Source organism: Heterodontus francisci, chromosome 25 (genome assembly GCF_036365525.1).
Source record: "Heterodontus francisci isolate sHetFra1 chromosome 25, sHetFra1.hap1, whole genome shotgun sequence".
Lineage (NCBI taxonomy): Eukaryota > Metazoa > Chordata > Chondrichthyes > Heterodontiformes > Heterodontidae > Heterodontus > Heterodontus francisci.
The window spans coordinates 68,761,597-68,780,057 of NC_090395.1; the positions used below are offsets into that span (position 1 = coordinate 68,761,597).

Here is an 18,461-nt window from a genome sequence, read left to right on the forward strand (position 1 = left end):
GTCAGTGCTGACCTGTTAATTGTTCCAATTCTCTTGTGAAATCAGTGTTAATGTGGTACTCTCAGCTTGTAGCGTTATTAAGCTGCCCTGATGTTCCAGTTGATAAGGTAAGTTAACAGAGTTATATAAACCAGTGGTCCCCAGACTCAAGCTCTGAGTCTGTGCCGAGTTAGCTGATTTCAGCTAGGCACTGTCTTGAAATGCTACACTGTCTGTAGCACCCCTGGGCTAGGGCAGAGGAGATAAGGAGGGAGTGATGATCAGCTGGGGAATCCCACTCCTGATGGTTCATTGGGTGTTGAGTGAGGAGAATATTGGATTTGCCTATGATAAACCCCTTGCCCCATCATCCATGAATACCTTGCCAGTACATAGAGTCCAGGCTCACACGCGGCTCAGTTTGTAGCACTCTTGCCTCCGAGTTACAAGGTTCTGGGTTCTTCTGTTGGACTTGAGCATAAAAATTAAGGCTGACACTCCAGTGCAGTACTGAGGAAGCACTGCACTGTCAGACGTGCTGTCTTTTGGATGAGGCGTTAAACTGAGGCCCTATCTGCCTGCTTGGGTGGAAGTGAAAGATCCCATGGCACTATTTTGAAGAAGAGCAGGGGAGTTCTCCCTGGTGCCCTGGCCAATATTTATCCCTCAATCAACATCACAAAAACAGATTATCTGCTCATTATCACATTGCTGTTTGTGGAAGTTTGCTGTGTGCATACTGCCTGTCACATTTCCTACATTACAACAGTGACTACACTTCATTGGCTGCAAAGTGCTTTAAGCTGTCCAGTGGGTGTGAAAGGCACTATATAAATGCAAGTCTTTCTTTTTTTCACCCAGGAGAAATGGCCATAGAGGGAGGTCCCTGTCGACTCCTTGATGGGGTCTACGTCTCTCAACACCACTTACTCTACGTTGCCTTTCCCAAGTTTCTTCCAACTGTGAACCCCTGACAATCAGTGTTGGCAAGATACTCAGTGTGTTGGTTTAGCTCAGTTGGTGAGACTCTCACCTCTGAGCCTGAATATTCAAAGGTTCAGAGGCCCAGTTCAGGAGTACAGTCATTATCCAGGCAGTGCAGTCCTGAAGGGGTGCTGAATGTCATCCTTTAGATAAGGCATTAAAGGTCCTCTCTTCTTGTTTGGGTGGGTGTTAGGGATCCAGTTGAAGAAGTGCAGGTCCTCCTGGTATCCTGGCCAACATTCCTCCCTGATCCAAAAAAAACAGATTAACTGATTGTTTATCTCATTGCTGCTTGTTGGATCTTGCTGTGCAACAAAATGGCTGCCACAGTTGCCAGCACAAGTGACTATATTTCAGGGTAACTCCTTGGCATAGAGTCGTAACGGTGCGCACAGAGGCCACTTGGCCCATCGAGTCCACGCTGGCTCTCTGCAGATCGATCCAATCAGTTCCATTCCCCGGCTCTATCCCCGTAGCCCTGTAGGTTTAATTCCCTCAAGTGAGTATCCAACTTTCTCTTGAAATCATTCATTGTCTCCGCTTCCACCACTCTTGTAGGCAGTGAGTTCCAGGTCATTACCACTCGCTGTGTAAAACAGTTCTTCCTCATGTGCCCCCTGCATCTCTTGCCCAAAACCTTAAATCTGTGCCCCTAGTCCTAATGAGAACAGCTTTTCTTTGACTACCCTATCCAAACCTGTCAGAATCTTGTACACCTCGATCAAATCTCCCCTCAATTGCCTTTGCTCCAAGGAGAACAATCCCAGCTTCTCTAACCTAATCTTGTAGCTAAAGTCCCTCATCTCGAGAACTATTCGAGCAAACCTCCTCTGCACCACTCAAGGACCCGCATTATCATTCCTGAAATGTGGTGATCAGAACTGGACACAATAGTTGTGGTCTATAAAGCTTTATAAAGGGGCCAGTTCTGATGAACGGTCACTGACCTGAAACGTTAACTTTGCTTCTCTCTCCACAAATATCTGCCAGACCCGCTGAGTATTTTCCAGCACATTCTGTTTTTACTTTATAAAGATTCAGCTGTTTTGAAAGATGTGGTAATGTGCAATACAAATAACTTCCTTTATTCATGGAAAGGGCCAATACGGTTGAACTGGGTCCCAGCTTCACTAACTCTGGCAGTTTGAGGCTGACTCTGGCACCTTCGCTGTAGCCTTGGGTAAGGTAACACAGCACAAACTAGCACCGGAACCAACAACCTTCCTACTGAACCTGCATGGTCCATTGCTGGCTGCCTTAAGCAGCTGACCCATCGGTCAAGACTTTCATTTCTATAGCACCTTTCATGACCTCCAAAGTGCTTGACTGCTAATTTAGGACTTTCGAAATGTAGCCACTGTGGTAATGTAGCAGCCAATTTGTGCACAGCAAGCTCCCACAGACAGCAATGTAATAATGGCCAGATGATCTGTTTTTAGTGATGGTTGAGGGATAAATATTGGTCAGGACACCAGGGAGAACTCCCCTGCTCTGAAATTGCACCTCAGGACTTTTTATATCCATCTGAAAGAGCAGACAAGGCCTCAGTTTAACATTTCATACCAAAAGGTGGTACCACCAACAGCACAGCACTCCCTCAGTGTCAATGTAAGTTAGAGGCTTCAGTCTCCAGCATGAGAATTGAACCCACAACTTTCTGAGGCAGAAGCAAGAGGGCAATACCACTGAGCCATGGCTGGTGAAGGCTATGTGGGAGTTGGTGAGAGCTGGGGGCTGGGGAGGAATTGCTGACTCTGATTTTGAATAGGATTATGTGAAGATAGTCAACTCCTATGGTCAAAGATACAGCAAGTTACTCAGAGATTGAGATTCTGGAATTGAGTGATGTGGGAGCAGCTGAGAGAGCAGCCAATGATCATTAGGACTGTGCAGTTTTTCATGGATGATATTGTTTCTAGTGCATCAGCCAAGCCCTGTGAAATTCATCAATGAGTTTCTACACCAGGAATTTCCTTGGGTCCTCTCCAGCTCTTCCATTGCAGTTTTGACCGAAGTTTGGCATAAATCCTACTTACACATGTATGCGTGGTTTTCACTGAATTTCTGCTAAGGTTATGCAGTGGAGTTCTGACTGTGGTCACAATCGACACCACATGAACAATTTCCCCCATACTTATGACATGGAGAGGGAGAGGTCCCAAAGGAAACTCACCATGCACCATTTCAATCATTGTACCAAACAAGCACACAGCAAGAAACCAATTTGGCAACTCACCGGTGGTTACGAGTTTAATAATTCCTCGCTCCCAATGAAATGAACCATGTTGGGGCCCGAAGTTTGTGTCATACAGAACAAAGAGTGATTTGTGTAGTACACTAATTATCTCGAAAAGTTGCCACGCTCCATGTTGTATAAACACATGCAGAAAAGTCTGAATAACCTGTGACTGTAGTTTCCAGTTGGGTAAGTGGTAAAAACTGAGTTTAACCTTGAACCCTGACACATTAACTATTTTAATCTGAACCCTGATGCATTAACTATTTTAATCTAAGCTCTGACACATTAACTAGTTTAATCTGAACCCTGATGCATTAACTATTTTAATCTGAACCCTGATGCATTAACTATTTTAATCTAAGCTCTGACACATTAACTATTTTAATCTAAGCTCTGACACATTAACTATTTTAATCTGAACCCTGATGCATTAACTATTTTAATCTGAACCCTGATGCATTAACTATTTTAATCTAAGCCCTGACACATTAACTATCACAAACACACTCATTTGATTTGAATTCAACTCCAAGAGCCTGTCTGGGAGAATGTTATGCTCTCAATCCAGGAGGCTCAGTTTCAAATGTAATCTCCTCTCGAGTTCTGGGCTACAGTGTAATTTATGGCGAAGTTATGCAGCCTAGTAGCATTTACCGTCACAGCATGGAGCTGATGCCCAAGATTGCCATAGTGAGTTCTTCATCTCCATCTTGCCATGTGGAGGAGTCTGCAGGTAGGAGGGGCCAAGAGTCGCTGCTCCAGAAAAAAAATGAAGGAAAGTTGCTTCAACCTACATCTCAACACATCCAACAACCAATTACAGGTCAGCGTGGGAGTTAGATGATCCAAAAGGCATGGATAAATGAAGAGGAGGAACAAGATTAATTACGGAGAGGCAGCATGTAGGGCAGAGCAACAATTAAATAAATAAAAGGAGTATTTAGTGGTAATTCGATTTCAGGAATTTTAGGTCAAGTGAGCAGAATAATGGCAAATGGAAATAAATCTGGAGAAGTGTGAGGTAGTGCATTTGGGGAGGATAAACAAGACAAGGGACGCACAATAAATAATAGATTTCAGAAGAGTGTAGAGGACCAGGGGGACCTTGGAGTGTATGTCTACAGATCCCTGAAGGTAGCAGGATGGGTGGTCAAGAAGGCATTCAGGACTTTGAAACTCTTTCAAACCTCATCAAGGCATGTAAAGAGGCTTGAGTGAAAAGTACAACTGCATGTTAGTTTCGTGTTGTTTCTTCGGGTGAAGTTAATCCAGGTGTTTAATAATGAGGCAGATTCCCCTTTATAAGGATGTCCAAATATTATTTTCTTGCAGCCTTCACTAGTAGCCATGTAGACATCGTGACACAGGGCTGGTTCATCGGCCTGATGTGTGCTGTGGCGCTCCTGGTGTTGATTCTACTGATCGTCTGCTTCATAAAGAGGAGCAAAGGAGGCAAATACCCAGGTAAGAGAGTAAATTGGAAACTGGGCAGGCCTGCATCAGAGGCCTCATGTTCCCAATGGGAGGGTGTCAGACTCACATTCACAGTGGCCCAGGTTCCAACCAGATTGCAAGGGCAGTATCTTATTCTGGTGATGGGAGTCCCGGTGGCGGGCTGTAAGGCGGGAGAGACCCTGTTGCTATTCCACGGCAGACAGCCAATTAACTGCCCACCGTCAGGGATGCTGCCCCTTTAAGGGATGAGCTCCCACCTCCAGAGCTGCCGGCCAATCAGATGGTCGGCAGCTCTTCAGTACTGGCAGCGGCACCGGGAATGGAGGAGACCCCAGGAGAGGTAAATAGGGTCAGGGTCGCCGGGGCCTTCAGACAGACCCTGGTGATGGGTTGTGGAGGGGGTCTTCCTGGGGGGGGGGGGGCTGTCATTGCCACCAGGTGGGCCCTCCAGGGGCCATGAATTTTCCCAAAGGAGGGACCTCCCCCCCCCAACCCCGCCAGACCCCGCTAGGAGGCTGCCAGGCTTTACCTGGCAGCATCTCCCACAGTGGCGGGCCCTTCTGTGTTCAACAAAATTGACTTGGAGGCAGGAAGAAACCAACAATTGGCCACTTAAGGCCTCAAGTGGCTTCGGGTGGGAAGGCCGAAGACAAAATGGCAGGGGACCCGGGTGACATAAGGAACGCTCCCCCTCCTGCATTTTGTTTGCCCCTCCCCCCGCCTCCGCGGCCTCCATGTCTATCTCCAAAGGCAGAATAATATTCTGTCCCAGGTTTCATGCTCCCCTGCTCTGATGATGCAGCTTCACACACTGTGCCACCTCACCTACACGTACCTGGATGGTGAGCACCATTTGGGGGGAGAAGAAGAGAAGAGGGAAATTCATTGCCAAGCCTCATCCTGCCCTTACAACAAGGGCCAGTGGGTAGTGAGCAGGCACTGAAACCCTACCCGACTTTGTCCTCGATAATCTCGGAGAACCACACGGGCTCAGTATCTTCAGGTAGAGTTTCGCAAAAGAAGAGTCAATCATTTGAAAGTTAAAGATGAGACTGAAAGTTTTGGTGTGGAAGGTGTGGAGCATTTAAGGGAGAGGGGGGCACAGAGGCAAGATTTTGCTCTGCTTTGTGCTCAGGTTGTACTTATTTCCAGGATGCAAAATAGTGGTTCTGTTCCTTGGCATCAGATCGCTATCCCTATTGTTTTGCATGGTTACTTCCAGCATGCGCATGAGGTTGGGTGTGGAGGTTTAGCATTTGGTGTATGCCCGTGAGTTTCAAAAGGATGAAAATGAGGAGAAAGGGCTCCCCACGCCTCCACCTCGTACACCTGGGCCTCCATTTTGGGCTTAGAGCTCAGTATGATCAGAGAAAGGGCAAGCTGCAAATGTATGGAGGGAGAGCATAAGAAATAGGAGCAGGAGTTGGCCATTCAGCCCCTCGATCCTGCTGCACCATTCAGTGAGATCATGGCTGATCTACCTCCACTTTCCTGCCCAATACCCATATTCATTAATTCCCTTAGTACCCAAAAATCTATCAATCTTAGCCTTGAATATACTCAACAACTGACCATCCATAGCTCTCTGGGGTAGAGGATTCCAAAGATAGCATCTTCAGAGCTGGAGACAACCTGATAGATTTTTTTTTTTGGACAGCAAGACAAAGCTCTCAAAAGTAGCAGTCATGACTGCCGGAGAACTTTTTGGCCATGGTTTTGGACACAGGCCCTTGCACAGAGGTGATCCCCACGTCGGAACAATCTCAGGCCTATGCAGCTGATCTAAACTCTGAAATTTCGGGGTGGGGTCAGGGGGCGGTGTGGGTGCAGGTCAGATCAGGAATAATGCACTCCAGGTGTGTTCTACCTGACCTATGCTCAGCAGAAAGTTGGGGGGAAGGGGTGTCACCTGTTAGGGAAGGAAAATCATCCCTGTAATTTCTCTCTCCCTTTATTGTTAAGCGTTAGCCGTGGCTGAATTGGTAACACTTGTTCAAGTCCCACTCCAGAGATTTGAGCATGTCTGCACTCCTGGAGTTCCCTACTTTCAGATGAAACATTAAGCTGAGGCCCCATCTGCCCCCTCATACAGATGTAGAAGATCCCATTTCCATGGGGGAATTATCCCTGATATGCTGGGACCAATATATATATCCCCCTCAATCACTAAAGTAGATTATCTGCTCATTAACTCATTGCTGTTTGTGGGAGCTTGCTGTGCACAAATTGGCGATGGCGTTTCCTGCAACAGACACCACACTTCAAAAGTACTCCATTGGCTGTAAAGCTTTGGGACATCCTGAGGAAAAAGGTGCTATAGAGATGTAAGTACTGCCTTCTCTTTGCCATTGACAACATTTTAACATCTTTTTGTTTTTCTCCTCTTCTTGCAGTTAAGACCACGGAAGAGAACCGACCTTCACAAGACGACAACGGATACTTGTAGATCATCACCTTTATCTTATTGACCTGTTCTTGTTAATATTGAGAGACCCCTCCCCCACCTCTCCTCCCATCACCCCGTCTGCCCTTAGCTTGGGTCTGTTAGGCTGCCTGGCCCTTGCATGCATCTCAGGCACATGGCAACACAGCCGTCATCGATGATTGAAAGGGCAGCCTTACAAATTCAAAATAACCAGGCAGGGAACGTCCTTGCTTACAGAAACTGACCCTTGAGCATATTACATAGGGGCCGATTTTAACCCTGTTCGCCCCGTCTAAGGATCAGGTCCTGCCTGCCCTGCTCGAGTGTCTCTGTAATCTTGGCCTCTGTACATGTGCCTGCCCATTAAGAGAATAATTTCAGATAGCCCAACATAAAGACTTTGTGTGACAGGTGATTCGAGACATCGTAAACTACACTACGCTCACACGTCTGTCATCATTGTCTTGCCCTGCTACGCTCCGTGTTATCCTATGTAAAAATAAATATTTACAATCGTAAGAATATCTCAGTTTTGCAGGGGTGGGGGTGGAAAGAAACCTGCAGACTCACCCAGCAGTTCCACGGACAGCGTCTGTGAAATGAGTCGTGGTCTGAGGTCTGCCCTGCCCATCCGCAAAGATTGAGCGGTCTCATCAGTTAGCACTGTCGCCTTAATGGGGGATAAATTCTAAATCAGAATGGCAAGATCTGTTAGTATCAGCTTGAATCTCTGCAACTTGACCAGAATGTTGGTAACCCTCGAGGTTCTGTGGTACACTCCAAAGTGTCTCACAAAACATTCAAGCACTCTGAACTAAGGCTTATCGGAAATGAAGCCATTACATTAACATGGAGTGTAACTGGGTTGTTAGAAAGTGCCGAGAAAGTTTGTTCTTTCTAGAAAACGTAAATTATGGAGCATCAAAACATTTCTCTGAAATATGATCAGTTAAAGAATCTGTGTATCTTAATGGACAAAGGAAATTGAGCCAATGTAAAATGCTAATGGTAAATGTCAGTGTTCATCTGTTTAAGAGGCATTCAAACATTCATCTCCTTTATCCCAGTGATTGTAGCATGTAGAGTTTAAAAGGCCTAGCCCAGTCTTGCGTCACCCACTAAAGGTTTGGTTTTAATCTACACGTCTCACCATCCATGCTACTTGACCCACACAGCATTGGGATAGTCATAGAGTTATAGAATGATACTGCACAGAAGGAGGCCATTCAGCCCATCATGCCTGTGCCATCATTAATATTATTTTGTATCGTGCTTCTCTCCCCTACCGACCACAAATGCTAATTGGTTTCTCGTTCTTCACGTTCATGGTTGAGACTGGAATGAGAGAATCATAACCTGAACTACATCCTGAGCCCAATCCTGTCCTCACCCACTCATGTCCATACATGAACACCTTCTAGCTAGAGGTGACTGCACAGGCACAGGAACCCTGGCTGATTGTCCCAACTCCCCAACCCAAGGGCACTTGTAGCATTTCAGTTAAGTTCGACAACTTCAACACAGAGTAGGAATTGAACCTGCACAGTTCAGCTGTCAGGCTCCCTCTTTAATTCAGCTCCAATTTCCTTTGCACTCTTTTTGATGTGTTCCATTTCTGACATTTGAAATTCCATTGCTTTTATCAACTGAGTCACCATTGGACTGGTTTGTGCTTGGATGGAGGATTGCACTGATAAAGGGAGTTGCCCAAGTCCCGCGATACAAGACAGCTGAATTTCCCTTGGCCAGAGACTGTAGAAATTACGATCATTGCAGTTTTCACATAAACACTTAGCACACTACTCAGAAAACCTCCACTCTGTGCTACTTTAGCGTGGGTGACAAGGAAGGTGTTTGACATGAGTATGTTACGTGTTTGTGCGAAAGCATTGCAATCATGACTTTCCATCTGATGGTCACCCAACCTCAGTGCTTAATTTTAACTGTGTGAAGCTCTTCAGTCAGTTCTGCCAAGTCTTCAGGGTCATTAGGGAATTGATATTTTAAAGCAGAACATTAAGGATAAAAAATAATCAACGGAAATAACAATCAAGAGATTTGATTTTATTTCCCTCCTCTGCCAGAGCAAGGTGACCCTTGCTGGAACTAAGTTAGGAAGAGCAAAGAGCAGTCCTCCACCTCAGCCAGTTACCCTCGCTGCATGTGAGAGTCCCGGCAGAGAGTGTGATCAGGCTGTTGAACTTGGAATAAATTTGGATATATGATCAATAGCTCAAAGCTGACTCTGTACTGATTACAGTTATGATTTTATTTAAGCATAAATGACTTAATATATTACAGTAATCAAGCAGAAGTTTACAAAGTACACTTGAGAATTATATTGCCCATTGTTGTCCTTTGTGTAGAAGGCTTGTCCCATTCCCCGTCTGGTGTCCTTCATGGCCTTCTTCACTGGGAATGACCCAAACCTTCTAGGATATAACCCAAGAACCGGAACTGCAGAGAAATCCCTCCAGTAATAGGCACAGCAAGTTTTGAGTTCAGGCACAGCGCATCCTTTACCTGCTTTCCCTGTGTTTGTTTCCTGTTTTCGTGGTTGATGATGTAACCAAGGACCTTAAGGACATCAAGAGTTCTAACTGTAAACAAAATCTAGATTTTAATGCAATTTTCCCTAATTCTACCAGATGAGGAATAAATCGAAAGTAAACTTTTGGACTAGCAATCTTAATATTAAACCTCAAATTAGCAAAGCTTCATGCTGAAAAATAGCAAAAGGGAATTATAGTTGATTATATATTGTACAAACATATGAATTAGGAGCAGGAGTAGGCCACTCGGCCCCTCGAGCCTGCTCCGCCATTCAATAAAATCATGGCTGATCTGATTGTAACCTCGATTCCACATTCCCGCCTACCCCCAAAACCTTTCACCCTCTTGCTTATCAAGAATCTATCTACCTCTGCCTTAAAAATATTTAAAGACTCTGCATCCCACCGCCTTTTGAGGAAGAGAGTTCCAAAGACTCACGGACCCTCTGAGAGAAAAAATTTCTTCACATCTCTGTCTTTAATGGGCGACCCCTTATTTTTAAAGAGTGACACCTGGTTCTAGATTCTCCCACAAGGGGAAACATCCTTTCCACATCCACCCTGTCAAGACCCCTCAGGATCTTATATGTTTCAATCAAGTTGCGTCTTACTCTTCTAAATTCCAGCGGATACAAGCCTAGCCTGTCCAACCTTTCCTCATAAGACAACCCTCCCATTCCAGGTCTTAGTCTAGGAAACCTTCTCTGTACTGCTTCCAACTCATTTACATAGAAACATAGGAGCAGGAGTAGGCCATTCAGCCCTTCAAGCCTGCTCTGCCATTCTAGCTCATGGCTGATTGTCTACCTCAACACCATATTTCTGCACTTTCCCATATCCCTTGATGTCATTAGCAACTAGAAATCTATCGATCTCTGACTTGAACTTACTCAGTGCCCAAGCTTCCACCACCCTCTGGGGAATTCCAAAGATTCACCACCCGCTGAGTGAAGAAGCTCCTCCTCATCTTGGTCCTAAATGGCTTGCCCTTTATTCTGAGATTGTGTCCCTTGATTCTAGAACCCACAGCCAGGGGAAACATCCTTTCTGTATCTACCCTGTCTATCCCTTTAAGAATTTTGTAAGTTTCTATGAGATCGCCTCTCATTCTTCTACATTCCAGAGAATACAGGGCCAGTCTCCCCAATCTCTCTCCATAGGATAATCCCACTGTCCCAGGAATTAGTCTGGTGAACCTCTGCTGCACTCCCTGTATGGCAAGTTTATCATTCCTCAGGCAAGGGGACCAGAACTGTACACAATATTCCAGGTGTAGCCTCGTCAATGCTCTATACAATTGAAGAAAGACTTCTTTGCTCCTGTACTCAAATCCTCTTGCGATAAAGGCTAACATACCGTTTGCATTCCCAATTGATTGCTGCACCTGCATGCTAGCTTTCAGTGACTTATGAACAAGGACACCCAGTCCCGTTCGAGATCAACACTTTCCAATCACACACCATTTAAGAAATACTCTGCACCCCCATTCCTCCTACTAAATTGGATAACCTCACACTTATCCACATTATATTCCATCTGCCATGTTCTTGACCACTCACTCAGCCTGTCCAAATCCCCTTGTATCCTTCCTTAAATAAGAAGCCCAATACTGTACACAGTACTCCAGATGTGGTCTCACCATTGCCCTGTATAACTGAAGTATAACCTCTCTACTTTTGTATTCAATTCCCCTCGCAATAAACGATAACATCCTATTAGCTTTCCTAACCACTTGCTGAACCTGCGTACTAACCTTTTGCGATTCATGCACTAGGACATCCAGATCCTTCTGCATCTCAGAGCTCTGCAACCTCTCATCATTTAGATAATATGATAATATCTATAACCCTTTGTAGCCTCCTTAGGTCCTGTTCACAACTTACTTTCCTACCTATCTTTGTGTCATCAGCAAATGTAGCAACCATACCTTCAGTCCCTTCATCCAAGTCATTTATATAAATTGTAAAAAGTTGAGGCCCCAGCACTGATCCCTGTGGAACACCACTCATTACATCTTGCCAACAACTTATAAATTATAACAGCTTATATGTAATAACAGCTTATAAAAGTTTGCGCTTTTGAAACAGACATAGAGATAAGAGAACAGGCTGCAGACAGATATAAATCTCACTTTGTTCTTTTCCTCACTCTAACAATAATAGTCAATAACAAGGACACTTGTGATATTGCACATGACAGAAGTCCAAAGCAGACAGTCCAAAGCAGTGTATTTTTGCAGAACATTATCTTTAGAAAGAAGCTTAGGGTCCTTTAACTCTTGCATAATTTCTCAAAATACCCTCATAAGCCCATATTCTTACAGACTTTAGGGAAAGGCATTAACAATTAAGTCAGGTGCCTTGTCCTCACCCAGCAGAGCTCCCGAAACAGCAATTGGAAAAGAGATCCCAGATTGATGTGTTCCCTCCCCACCTCCTCCCAAACGTGGGACTGTTGTAGCCAATCTTAGTGTCATCCCAATAGTGTCACAACTGAGATCAGTGAACTCAATATAAACCAGCAGTGGAATTTGGCCCCTTCATAGCCCACGTGCCTCAGTTTCATTTACCCACAGATTCTCTGGAGGTGGTTGGGTGGCGTGGGTTGAGTTGAGATGTTCAAGTTTAAAACAGTTTGGAAAAGTTCGATTTATATTCTCCTCCCCCCTCACCTTTATAAAGAGAAAGGGATGGTGAGACACCCCCCCCCCGCCCCCCCACCATTCAATTCCAGTTTCCATTCCACTCTATTTGCTGTGTTCCATTTGCTGGCATTTGTAATTCCCGTGTATTGTCCCAATCTTGTTCTGCTGTAAAGGTGTCTCTGTGCATGTTAACACTCACCAATGCTTTTATGTTTCTTTATTCACCGCTCCCTAGACCCAGGCTGGACAAGAGGTATTACTGTGATCTTCAGAATTATACAAACCAGTTACCTTTCCTGCTCATGAGTTCAAAATCAGAGGGCTTTCACTTACACACAGCATATTGTGTGGGTAGCGGTCGATTATGCACTGCTTTCAGTTAAACATAGGGTGCTGTGCAGGTAGCGTTTGATAGGGTTTGTAAGTTGCAAGTGTGACATGGGCGAGGAGCTCAAAGGAGCTTGGGATGCTGAAGGTGAAATGGGGATCACTGCAACGAGAGAGCAACAACCAGCTAGCACCAACTGCATCTCATTTTCATTTTAATAAGCTGATGCATTGAAAACCCTGCGTCTTGGGCTCACCACAAGCTTTCCATGACCACCTATGCCATCAGATATCTGGCAAACTGCCTATCGATCCAGATAGTTGAGCAAGTTCTGCAAGGAGCTTATTCTCTATTATTTTTGACAGCGTGTATATATGTTTCTGTTTGTGTGGTCTGCGCACAGATATCCCAAAGTTCACATGAGAACACCACCAGCCCCAACTTTCTCTCCAAAGTAGCACACCATCCTGACTTCGGGTCGGCAACGTGTCCATGGTAAAATATTTTGAAGTCCATGACTGATAATTTCAGGGACGAGAAATTTCCCATTGGCTTTAGTGCAGCTTTAAAAAAAAATCACAGGTGCCAGTTTCACAGGTGACAGGTGCTGACAGAGTGAACAGCGCTTCAGAACTTCAGACAGCTTCAGAGTTTTCCAGTGGGTTTTGATTTTTTTTTTTAAAGCCCACAGGGAAAACCCGAATCTGTCCAAAGTTCGGAAATTACTGTTCCCGCTCTCGGGGGTGGCGGGGGGCAGGGAGGGAAGGGAGAGATGGGGAGGGGAGAGAGGGGAGTGGGAGATACGGGGAGGAAGAGGGGGCGAGAGAGAAGGGAGAGAGGGGGGTGCGAGAGAAAGGGAAGGGGGAAGGAGATGGACACAGAGAGGGGAGAAGGAGGAGTGAGAGATGGAGAGAGAGGGCGAGAAAAAAAGATTAAAATCACTCCTGACACATGGGCATCTATCTGGATTCTCTGCATCGCTACATCAAGTGTGCGGGCAGACATTGACTACTTGTGCAAGCTAAAACAATGCCAGGTATCTCAGTAAATATGCAGAAATGCATTTTAAATCAGGCTGTGTTTTGAAGGCAATAGGTTGACTATACACTTTATATACAGAAAAGCTGTCCCCCTGTCAATGTCTGAGTCAATAATTTTGTCACATATCTGTGATGCAACACATTGGTGCCTATTCCTGATCCTGACTTGGACATACATCAACCATTTCTTCATCGTCGCTGGGTCAAAACATTGCAACTCCCTGCCTGACAGCACTGCAGGAGTGCCTTCACCACAGACTGCAGCAGCCCAAGAACAGGGCTCAAGGGGAACTAGGGATGGGCAATAAATTCTGGCTTGCCAGCGATGCCCACACCCCGAGAATTAATTGATCTTATGGGGATGTAGGGTGAGGGAGGAGTGAAAGCAACCACATATTGCTTACGGCACCCAGCCAGATGGTTACAGAGAGGGACTTGTCTAACCTCGCGAGCAGATTGCTTTCAGTCAGGAAATGCCCTTTGATGCCGAGTGTTGCAACAATAGAAAAATATCTGTGTGTTGAAGTGACAGAGAGGACAAAATGCATTTCTTTTCTAGCCCACAGGTCTCTAGATTTATGAGGAAGATTCCAAGACTCAGTTCCCAACTGCTGACACTGTAGCTAATGGCCATGGCTGGAATTTTATTGCCCCCAACGAGTGGGCTGGTGGTGGGGGAGCCGTACAATTGAGTGGGGGGGACTGTTCCTGATGCCTTCTCGCCCCCGCTGCAATTTTACATGGGGAAGTCGCGGCGGGAAACGGCCTGTCCGCCCCAAGCGAACTAACAGCCACTTAAGGGCCTCCTCCCACCACCGCTGGTGTTTTACCCACGGCAGCTGGATGACAAAGGCCCCAAAAACGTCGGCAGATAAAACCTGACAGCCTTCTTGTGGGCTGGGGGTATGGGGGGGGGGTGCCCCACGGAGGCCCAACTGCCCCGATTGGACAACACTTCCCCCCCCCCCCCCCCCCCCCGCCCAATCAACTCCCTTTCGCCCTCCAATCAACTCCCCTTGCCGCTCCAGGACCGGCCAGTCCCCAAAAACTTACTTAATTCCAGAGCCGTCCTTCCTCTTGCTTCTGTTGACTGGGTGTAGTCCCAGCAGTGGCCACCGATCCCAGTAGGGTTGCTTGAAATAAGAGCTGCCATCCCACTGATTGGCTGGCAGCACCATTAGGCGGGTCTTTGTGCCTCAAGGAGGTGGAAGTCCCGCCCAAGTCCAATTAAGGGCCTCGGGAGCCTAAAATCCCGGCATGGCTCCCCAGGCCTGGTGAAGGCAGGCTAGGCCCCGACTTTTTGCACGATGGGCCGGGCCTCCCACCCAAGGTAAAATTCAGGCCCATGTTACAATGCCCCTTTACTCTGTCTGGGACAGCTATGTTAGGAGGTGCACCCACAACATCATGAGGTCAACATGTCAGCAGTATGAAAATCTCCTAGATAGTGCAAACCACCAGAAAGTTACTGGGGTTAAAAAGATTATATTATGAGGGCAGGGTTGCATAGACTAGGCTTGTATTCCCTCAAGTATAGAAGATTAAGGGGTAATCTACTTGAGGTGGTTAAGATGATGAAAGGCATTGATTGGATGGATGAAGAGAAACTATTTCCTTTGGTAGGGGAGTCCAGAACAAAGGAACGTAACCTTAAAATTACAGCTAGACTGTTCAGGGGATGTCAGGATGCACTTCTTCACACAAAGAGTAGTGGAAATTTGGTCCTCTCTTCCCACAAAAAGCTGTTGAGGCTGGGGATTAATTGAAAATTTCCAAACTTTGATAGAATTTTGTTAGGCAAGGGTATTAAGGGTTACAGAACCAAGGCGGGTAGATGGAGTTAAGATCCAGATCTTCCATGAATGGTGGAACAGGCTTGAGGGGCTGAATAGCCTGCTCCTGTTCCTATGTGAGGTTTAGAAAACGTTAATTGTAATTTATTGGTGTGGCCATTTTATTGACAGTCACTTTATAAAGACCCTCAAATTAGAATTTCTACCTCATAGTCTTTTGGGAGTGAGCTACAAAGTAGAGAAAGAAAGGTGTACATTGTATGATGTAACTATCAATAATGGCAACTACTGCCACTGCCTGAATGCTCTGATCTTGGGGAAATTCTTTTTTTCCCCTTATATAGGACCATTGCCCATTCATATTATCCTTCTGAATGAAGGGGAAGATCTTCACATGTAAATAGCAGTATTCCCGATTATTAGTTATTACTAAACGTAGAATTGGCGTGTGGGGGGTTTGGGGAGAGAAAAACAGTGGGGTATTTTCTAATCAGTAAAATTTAAGCACAGATCTCTTACCACACTTGTACACTATTCCTGGGTGTGCTGTTTTTAGCCAGGCAGAAGTCCATTTTAAATAAAATGTTTAAAACAGTCTGAAATAGTACCCAGAGGGATGTCATACCAGCAAAGTATATGAGAGATCAGAAAATATATGGCAAAGCTCGCCCATAAAGAGGGCTTCTCACAAGTGAAATACTTCTCTAATTAATCGCTACCCACATAATATTCCATTCTTGATCGTGGATTTCAGAAACAATCAATGGCCACAGCACTACCTAAAAAAGAGCATGCACTGTATCCATAACAATGATCACAGACTAAACTGACCTGGGCTGATGTAAACTGTGCTTTGGGTACGCATTAAGGACAAATATCATCTAGTTTCTAGAGGTCAGGCACCTCCTGGAACTCTTTATAAAGCGGTGGTCCCAGGTACTTTCATTACTTCGGTCTCATTCCGTTTAGATATTGATCATTCTAAAACATTCAGCACCCTCCTGACCCTCTGTTTATAAATGTTCCGTGCATGAATCATTCCCCAGTATTCCAACGCAATGGCATAAGAGCATTTTGTACATTGAAAACGTCAAGTTAAGATGATGTGATTGGTTTGGATTTCTGGAGGGAATTTTTGAGCCCCGAACCAGCATGACTGGAACGTGGTGCTGATTGTGTTTCAAAAAAATAAGCTCCAGATTTTCATTCTAAAGCTTGCAGAGAATCCAATCATGGGTTTTCCCCCCCTTATTTATGCAAAAAGAGTATAATGACAAACTATCTTGAAAGTGCATCAAGAACAAAATGACTTAAAGCACTTTTTATGTTTTTAGAAAAACTTTATAACCCAAGGTTAATTTGACATTTTGTGTAATAGGATTATTGGTCCAGCAAAAGAAATCCAAACTCGTTTACATTTTTCTTGGCAGCCACTGATTTGGAGATGTTCTCGGAGCCAGACATGGTGCATCACACTTCTTGTCATATTGCATGGTAGCCTTTATGGGTGTAAATGTAAATGCTGATAGGTGGGAAGTAAGGTTTGAGATGATCTTGGTCTGCTGCCATAGAGAGGACTTTCCAACAAGTGAAGGAACACTCACTCTGCCTACGAAAGGTTTTCACGATATTAAGGGGAACAGAAAGGGTACTTTGAAAGAAACTATTTCCGCTGGTCGGGGAGTCTGGAACTAAGAGACATAGTGAAAAAAAATTAGACCCAGACCTTTCAGGAGCGAAATTAGGAAACACTCCTTCACACAAAGGATGGTAGAAGTTTGGAACTCTCTTCCACCAACTGCAATTGATGCTCGATCAGTTGTTAATTTTAAAATTGAGATTAATAGATTTTTGTTGGCCAAAGATATCATGAGATATGGGGCAATGGTGTGTATCTGGAGTTAGGTCACAGATCAGCCATGATCTCATTGAATGGCGGAACAGGCTCAAGGGACTGCATGGCCAACTCCTGTTCCTATGTTCCTATCAACCTAATTGAGGTCCTCAAAGTGGCTGAGATTCTTTTGTGATGGATTTGGCCTGAATGTATTTTCTTAAATCTAGAATGAAGATGATTTTAGTTTCTGATTTGTTCTGAGAATATTATTTGTCATTAAATGCTTGTGCACATTTCGGTATGCATTTTCAACTTTTACTGCATGAATAAGATTGAATGGTCTTTTTAGGGGCTGAGATTAGATCAAGTATTTGAAAAAAAATGCAATATTGAGTTTCTGATTTAAGCAATGGGAAGAGTTGAGGTCCATAATGTTTGGAATCAAATTGAAGCTCAATTTTTTTTCTGTCACCTTTGGAATAACAATCTAAGCTTTACTACTTGGGCCTAGAATTAGGATTGAAATGTTTTATGCTTGGAATTGGGATGGAATCTGAAACTGTGAGAATTAGATGAACTCTGTCTTGCATGGATTAGGATTGGGATCAACGGCCACTGATCATACCTGAGGATTAGTGTTTGTTTTCCAAACTCTGAAAGTCCTTCAATCCTCAAAGCATTAATAGAAGGAAATGACTGTAAAATGAATTCCATGGGATTAAATGTTAAAATCCTAACCAATCTCTTTCTGTTCTGTTTGTCTTGTCCATTTCTCCATCTTCCATTCTGTTCCTTCGTATTCATTCCACCAATGGGAAATACAGATCTCTAGAAAGGTAAGAAGGCCTTTTGATTTATAAAATATTTTTAGAATTATTGGTTTCAAGTTGTGTATGATGTTTGGCCTACCAGATTGTCAAGCTCACAGAGTGGAACATTTATTTCATTGTAAGGGTTTGGGCTGCATTGGGGATTTAAGCCAGTGATCAAAATAAACATGATTGCTGTGGAAAGCCCAACCATCATGTGTAGACCCTCCAGCAAGGACCATGTGTTGTTCTTTTCAGGAGGTTACACTAACCCTAAGTTGGGTGAAGTGTGCATTAAATGACTTATGAGCCATATGGGGAGAAGGGAGGCAGGGGGCACATCAGTTAGATAGATATTGATGATGTCCCACTTTTT

General features: G+C 44.7%; 1 protein-coding gene across 1 annotated transcript in view; it reads left to right on the forward strand.

The window, feature by feature from the left end:
• Nucleotides 1-18,461, forward strand: part of nfasca (neurofascin homolog (chicken) a) — a 191,924-nt gene that overhangs the window by 163,063 nt on the left and 10,400 nt on the right. The window contains exons 30-32 of the mRNA XM_068057443.1: nt 4,535-4,666; nt 7,051-7,099; nt 18,101-18,112. Coding sequence (XP_067913544.1) covers nt 4,535-4,666; nt 7,051-7,099; nt 18,101-18,112 — 193 coding nt within the window. The remainder of the gene's footprint in view (nt 1-4,534; nt 4,667-7,050; nt 7,100-18,100; nt 18,113-18,461) is intronic.